The 7791-nt window shown below is 44.4% G+C and overlaps 1 protein-coding gene across 1 annotated transcript in view; it reads left to right on the forward strand.

Moving 5' to 3' along the window:
- Window positions 1–7296: 7296 nt before the first annotated feature.
- LOC119280176 (60S ribosomal protein L5, mitochondrial-like) overlaps window positions 7297–7791 on the forward strand; it is a 1302-nt gene continuing 807 nt past the window's right edge. Inside the window, exon 1 of the mRNA XM_037561123.1 lies at window positions 7297–7776. Within this exon, the coding sequence (XP_037417020.1) occupies window positions 7504–7776 (273 nt within the window). The 5' untranslated portion in view covers window positions 7297–7503. The remainder of the gene's footprint in view (window positions 7777–7791) is intronic.

Consider the following 7791-nt stretch of genomic DNA (forward strand, 5'->3'; position numbering starts at 1 on the left):
TGTGGTTCTTCATCCAAGACCACTAGCGGTACAAGAAGAAGGGGTCCCGGCTCGGGGGCGGGGGTATCTTACTTCTTTTCCTCTGCGTTCGTGACAAGCTAGTAGGCACTCTTGTGTGGGTTGGCTCATTCCCCTGGAAAACGAATATTAAGAAGATAGATACCATTCCGTCGATACTACATTCATTCTTTCTGCTCAAAAAGAACAAAGCCTCTATTGTGGGAAAAGTCTTTGAAACCCGAAGTTCTAAAATAGAAAATGGAATGAAGAAGGGGTGTGACCTTATGGCCAACTATACTAGCTCCCCTAGAGGGATAATATAGCTCCTAAAGGATGATTGTTTATGGTATATTACCGTAATTGGAGAATTTGACCTAGTGTTGACTTGCTGCTATTCTGAGAAGGGGACCTTGCAAAGCTTGACAAGTTTTTTTTATATTTATCGATCCAATCTGTCTACAGATAGGCGCCTGCTGTGGCAGCAATTAATTAATCTCCGCCTTAGCATACAAGGACCATGGCTCGCAGCGGGTAGTTACGGTGGTTTTGAGGAGACCCGCTCAAGGTCGCTGGTTCGGAGCTATTCCGAGATCTCAAGGAGCGCCAAGCTCAATACGTGCAAGAAGAAAGAAAGGCTTCCACCTACGACTGCAGCTGCTGGTACTTTATCTCTGTCGCTTTCAACTCCCACTCCTTCGCCCTTTGGTTTCTATAGGAAGTGAGACAGAATAATATATCTTGTGTAACTAATCTTTCTTATCGAAAGGTTATAGTTCATAGATCATTTCTATAAGGACTATTTGAGCCATATCCGGTGCTTTGGACCTCTTTTAGCTGCTAGGTATCTACTGGGTTCAATCCCCACTTCCGCTTGAAATGAGTAAGTCAATCCTCTTGCTCGGCTGTGATACGAATACTATTCATACGCAGACCCGGATCCAAGATATGGGGCATAGACAGATAAGAATGGCTTCTGAGTTGCATTCATTGCACTCTGGAATGTGGGGCTCCTTGGCTGATGTGATGGAGCGGTATCAGCAGATACTTGCAAAGATCAAATCAAGAAGAAGAAACAAGGAAGTTAACTCCGCGCGATCGGCCACCTTAACACGAACAGCTTGGGACAGAGGTGTAATGCCTGACAGAGAATCAGCAATAGAATGAATTTTGCATGCATTTTTCATCGAGTGAAACTACTTGAATAAACTGGAAGTTTTAAACCAAGTACTCTTGAAATCGCTACCCCCTGGGATGGAAAAAGAGGCTCAGGTTTTAGCCCTCCGTTTTACCCCGGAAGTCGTTGTTCGTCTTTCGATATGAGAGGATGGCAAGTGTCCGCAATGACTTAGCGACTTAGCCAATTGGTTACAGATTCTAGACTGATCGATCAGATCACATCATCTCGAGCAAAGAGCTGAGAGCAGAGAAGCGACATCGCTTGGACACTCCTTCCTCTTTTCATTATGAAACCAATATCAAGCAAGATATGAAGAAGAGGGCGGCTCCCTGGATTGAACACATAAAGTAGTGCCAAGATCTCCTCTATGCGAGAGAGAAGTTCTCAGAAATGATGGAGCTGTTGGTTTCGGTCATTGTACGTTTGGTTGCTAAACCGCACCCTTTACGGCGTCTGTAGGAAGAATTCGTTCTGGTCCCAAAACTTATAAGAGATCTCGGTAGTGAATATGCAATGCTGAATTCCAATAAGTTGGTACTTCGCACAAGGAAGAAGCTCGTGTTAAAGATAGTTTCATCCAGACCGAACCCTACATTAGCGTCTCATCCCCACCCACCAAGTCTTTATCCGCGGTGAAAGGAGTGGTTTAATTCGATGCAAGGTGCAAACGAGCTTTTCCAAAGATGGAGTCCTTTCAGAAATACATGTGCCAGAAGAAAGCAGATTCTTTTTCTATCATAAAATGAATCTGCTTTCTGATGGCCATTTCGGTCCGTTGTGGGACCACGGCTTGCAAAGAAGGTATTTAGCGCAAAGAACTTATTCCGCTTTTGGGGATTCCACTAATTGATAGAAGGAAGTGGATGCGGCAGGATTGGCCCCAATTGAATCACTAGTAGAAGAGATCCACGTGCAGAGACTGTTAGGGAGATGCAGATGGAGGGACGTTTGGATTGCTGCTAGAAGGGCTTACGACGAATAGATTGTTGGAATGGCTTTAAGTGAAAGGGAATCCGGCAGCTTATATAGCGCTAGTGAGAGGCCTCCTAGTCTATTTCGATGGACGTCTCCTAATCCTTCTTTTTCTATGGGTTCAGGAATGCCATGCCAATAACAGATAGAGCAGCTAATGGTCAAGCCAGAGGCAGCAGGTCTCATTCCAGACTCCACTCAGAATACCCGGCTCTTTTTCTAGACTCCACTAGGAAGACCTTGCTCTTTCACAGATACGGGGATCAGACATGGCTATCGCTTCGACAGCTTCTCCGGATGAAAAGACGACGCCCAATGGATGGAGTTGGAGGGACACGGAATCCTTCCTAAGATGTGCCTAGAGAGAACAATCCTTTCATAATCTCGTACGTCTAAGTGATCAACTACTTGTGCCTCCGAAAAGCTAGAAATCAGTAAAAGGAATGATCTACAGATAGAGGGTTCAAACCATATAGCAGCACTCATCCCGCCCTGACCCGAGTCCCCTAGCCTCTCAGCTTCAGCAGTTGTTGTAAGGAGAAGTAGCAGGATTGTTAGTTTATGTGCCGAGCAGGCGCAGGGATGAGAAGAGAATTGCATAGAATAGAAGCAGCTAAGGCTCCTTCCTCTTCAGATTCCTACTAAAGGGCGGCAGGTGAGTGAGTCGGCCGCATTGTTCCATCAGTGTGTCAAGGTCCATCAGTGTGTCAAGCAAGTTAGAAGAATAGCTTGTGCTTGTAGTGCAACAGTTGCTGCAAGAGCAAGAGCTACTGGTAAGGTTTAGTGTACGAGCCAGATCAGAACCTGAACTCGATTTGTCACTGTGCGCCGCTAGGGCAAGGTCAGAATGAAGATAGCAAGGGACGTTACTCCAACTAGAGTAGTGAAATACCAAAATCAAGGAATCTCTCCGGGAAGACAGTCAAGGAAAGGGAAACATTACTCTACTAAGAAATAAACTCGTATAAGAAAGAAGAGACTTGGATTCCGGATTCCAATCTTTGATCCAGTTTTAGGCCAGTGCTCAAACTTGGAGAGAAAGAGCTTTTCCCTCAACTTCACTCCCTTGACTTGACTCCCGACCGATGATCCTACTAACGTCATTTTGACAGCTATGGATATGGAATTCAAGCATGCGTAGACACCGACCATATAGATTCTCTGACCTCTGCCCTGGAACCCCACATCGGGAGGCTGCCAGTACGTACTGCTATTTGACCTCGATATCCAGTCCGCTGATAAGAAAACTTCTGTTTCACTTAGGTGCTGCCAGTGTGGAAGAGGAGATTCGAGCCTCATAAGTGAATACGGAAATCCATCTGAACTGGTATCCATCCCTGGTAAGTAAGCTTCCTCGCTCGGTTTGTTTGCTATTGCTATAGTTCGATCCTTAAAGAGAATCACTGGCCCGGCTATCTCGAGGGATGGGATGAGAATTGGAATGAGAATAGGAATTGGAGAACAGAAGCAAGTGTGGAAAATGTTACTAATGTCAATTAAAAGAGTTGGCATCGGATCAGTGGTGTCGTTCGGATAGAGGGAACGAATAGTGGGTGAAATCCAAAAATCTTCTTTCCTTTTGGGGATGAGAGCGACTACACTACATAATTGGAACTTGCCTTTGCTTTATTGCCTTAGCTTCATTGGTATTGGAATGAATTGTCTTCTATGTGGAGATCTAAGGCTTGGTTTTCTAGCGCGAAAGCCGTTGCTAGCATCTGTTTGATTGCTGGGTTGGGTTAGCAAGTTATTTATTATCCATTGGCCACATCGCGATAGCCGTACTAGAACTTGACTTTCCCATTCTTGAGCCTGGCCACTACTTTGTTTGATTTTCTTGTCCGGGGTTGATGGATTTGCTGCTCTAAGGCATTGGAGGTTTAAAATTAGCATCTCGTAATGATCAGGATAGCATCCATTCACTAATCGAAATCCGCTTTTCATTCTTGTCTATGGATATGGATCTGTTGTATCTGCTGGAGCTTGCCCCGGGCATTCAAGCAAGAATTTCCTGCTCCCTGTTCTCCGATAGATCTGCTCTACGTTCCGGACTGGCCGGCCTATTATCACAACTTCTGATTCCCTGAAAGCCTAGCTATCAACCATCGACCGAGGATCAAGAGCAAGTTCATTTTCCAAATCCATATTCTGGTCTCTGGGCAAGGAAGTGAAGCACAGCTGTGTTTCTGGGGAAGCAGGTTTCCGCTCTTCCTTCGACTTTGATATATGTTATTTCTGAGGAATGTTACTAATCCGAGTAGTTGTTGTTGTTGATGGACGACTAGTTCGAGTAGTCGTTGTTGATGCCAGTCCAGTGTGGGTAGACGAACTAACCTAACCGTCAACTAAAAGCAAGCTGTAGAAATGGGGATCAATGGCAGAATTTACATATAAGTTCTAAGTAAAGGTTTCAGGACTCAGTGGAAGTGATCCGGCAGACCAGTCAAAGAAAAGATTGATCAACCACTCACAACTGGAATCAAGCAATCCTATCCCAACAACCCAAGATCTTAGACTCGGCCAGGGATCATTTCTATCTCTATCTCTTGTGACCTGGAGAACTGCACTTTGAAACAGGCATGTCAATCAGAAACAGCCACAGGAAGCCCTCGGATTGAAGCTGAATCTGCCGTTCCGGATCGGCAGGAAGGTATCGGGCCAGAAATCTCAGGAAAAGCAGTTTTTCTTTAGTGAATTGACGCGATCTATCCTCAGTTATCAACCCAATGAGTAACGTAAAATGTGTAGAAGAAAAATGGAAGCTTTATAGCACATTCCCTCTCTTTATCGGGATTTCCTTCAACGGGTTTCAAAAGTGAGTTCTAGGGCAGATTCGTCTAAAGAAACAGGGCTTGTCCCAAAGCCAACTCATAACAGGCTCCCTGACCCACGGAATAAAGATAGATTTCCTTGCTTGCGAGATCAAAAACTCAAGTGCCATCCGTTTCCTATTTGATTTCAGAACAGCGGAATATCATCACCCGTGGTTCACTTGAGCATGAATAGAGTTCGGTCTCCTTATGAATTCAAGTTGGTAAAGAAGTGGACTTTGGAGCTTTCGCTACAACCCCTCCAAGGCGGGCAACTGTCTCATTTGACACTAGCACTTAAATAAAAAAAGGAACCAATCCTATTTCGGCACTCTTTAGAGGCTATCGCTCGTTTACCGCAGATCTCTATCCCACAGCTGGCTAATAAAATCACCTTGGCAATGTGTCAAGTCCTTTCAGTCAGAGTTCAACTCTTCAGCGAAAGTGAAAAATCTACGGTCTTCCATCCGCGGAGGTAGCCATGGACTCCATAGTATATGTTGGTAGCTAGCGTACAGGCTTGATGTGAGGGGGGGGGGTTGTTACCTATTCTATTCCCTTGCTTGGATAAAAACACCCATCTTTCCGTACGAAAGACACGCAACTAGAGCAACTTGATATTACGTATGTAGACCTGGCCTCCCTCAATAATAGCTGGCTCACCCGATTGACGATTTTCAAAGATCTACGCCAAGCGCCTCGAAGCGGGGATCCACTTTTTACTACTTTAGAAAGTGAGAAGCCTTTGGCTTGATTTCTTCTGTGGCTTCTTTATGTTTACCCACGCCGCGGCTATTCAATAAAAGGATTGGTAGTTAGTTGCCTCACCCTATTGGTTGTTGGTTTTCTTTCTCCTCTGCGTTCGTGAAAAGCTAGTATGCTCGCGGAAATCGTCTAAAGGAAACTACTCGCTAACTCGCTAACAAGACGGACTTCTTCCTCTGGCTCTGCCAGGCTATCCTGCTCGCCTAAATCGGTATCAATAACTTCTATCGTACTTCGACCTCTCATTGGAATGATAAGTTGGCTACGACGAACTAATAAGTTTCTCTTCTTGTCACCTTCTTTAAGCCTTTCCTTCTGCTTCCATCGAGAAATATATATAGATAAGCTTGGAGAAGCGATTAAGGTGTTTCCACTCTTAGGTTGTTCAATATGTGAAGACCGTGTCAATCACTACACCAGTGATACGAAAAGCAAGCATTCTTCTCCAGCTGACGTACCGACGCCTCACTACTACTTAATTAGTGAAAGATACGTTGGGATGTTTTCAATTCTCCATCAAGAGGTGGGCAACTATCTCTTTTCACACTAGACTTCGGATCGCCTTCCTACTGGTTTTCTTCTCGGTCTCCCCAACAAGGGGAAACCTCAAAGCAAACAACAGAGCAACACCTATCTTTTTTCTTTAAGCACTGAACATCCGGATCCCCTTCCGACTTGCTTTTACGGGCACTGGTCTTTCTAACAACTGGAACTCGTCTCCCTTTTCCTGATTCGCATCTTCTTCGGCTTTTGCTACGGTCTTTCCTTCAGTCAGTCCTTCCTTCAATATTTTTGCCTGCGGATCTCTCTCTTCAAAACATATATATCTTTCGGCGCCAGTCTTTCCTGCCTTACCTTAACCCCGCTTTCACGTGGCGAATCGGTATGAGGTTTCAGTGATCACTTTACGGTATTCTTTAAGCTTTCTTGGTCACCGGACAGAGTGAGAACTGCTCAGCTTGCTTTCTTTCCCTAGCACACACTTAGTAGATAGTAGGCACAGGTCCGCTAAGAGCTCATCGAACTTGACTTGTAGAGTGAGACCTGTGCTCGATATGGTTCATTTCAGTGCTCTTTCTCTCGGTATCGTTCACCACATGCCTGTGATCGATCTCTCTCAAGCTAGGTTTGGTATCGGTATCGGTGAAGTCCGTCATTGAATTGAAGTGGTAGAGTGGTAAGTGGGCGTACGGTCTATGGATTTCCTATCAGTGGCATTAGTTCCTTTTCATTCTCTAGATAGATGGGCAGAACAAGCTTCTCTTTATATTCTATTCTAGAAAGGATCAATTAGATTCTCATCTCCTATTTGTTTGAGCCATTCATTATAGTGGTGGTGCCGGGAAGGCTGCTTAGCACTCTAGTCCTTTTGAGTAAGGAATTGTAGCATGGGCAGGCAATCTCTTCGATTGATTCCCCTCCAGGAATTACTTGAATTAATTAGCCGGCCCACGGAGTGAAATATCGAACTTAACCTATAAATAACTAGTATCTCAAAAACCAAATAAAAGGCTTTCTTTTAAGCTTGTTAATGGAATTCCACAGGAGTCAAGCACTAGCAAAGAAGAATTGGAAATCAGTCGCTTCCCTTCTGGACTCAAGTCAGCAGAAGAGTGAACTTCATATTAATAGGTAAATCCTACATCAAGCGTAAAGGAAGTACACTTTTTTTGATTCGGCGCTTAATAACTCGTACTTGACGTTGGTTTCGGTTCGATCAACTATCCTTTTTGAAGCGGATAGTTCACAGTGCTCATTCTCAAAAAAAGCGGAAAAGCCATGATGTTTCCACTCCATTTTCATTACGAAGATGTATTACGTCAGGATCTGTTGCTCAAACTGAATCACGCCAATGTTATGGAAGTTCCTGGATTGTTTGAAATAAGATTAGTACCAAAAGCTGCCTCTGATTTCAGAATCCAATTTGGAAAATTGGCTATGGAGATTTTGTGCGGTCAGAGATTCATACAGACACAAAGGGGCCCCTATTTTCAAGCAGGAAAGTCGTTTCGATCCAATCCATTCTTGGGGTCCGAAAAAGACACTGGATATGTCAGTGACTTTGCA

Source organism: Triticum dicoccoides, chromosome 3B (assembly GCF_002162155.2).
Source record: "Triticum dicoccoides isolate Atlit2015 ecotype Zavitan chromosome 3B, WEW_v2.0, whole genome shotgun sequence".
NCBI classification, from domain to species: Eukaryota; Viridiplantae; Streptophyta; class Magnoliopsida; order Poales; family Poaceae; genus Triticum; species Triticum dicoccoides.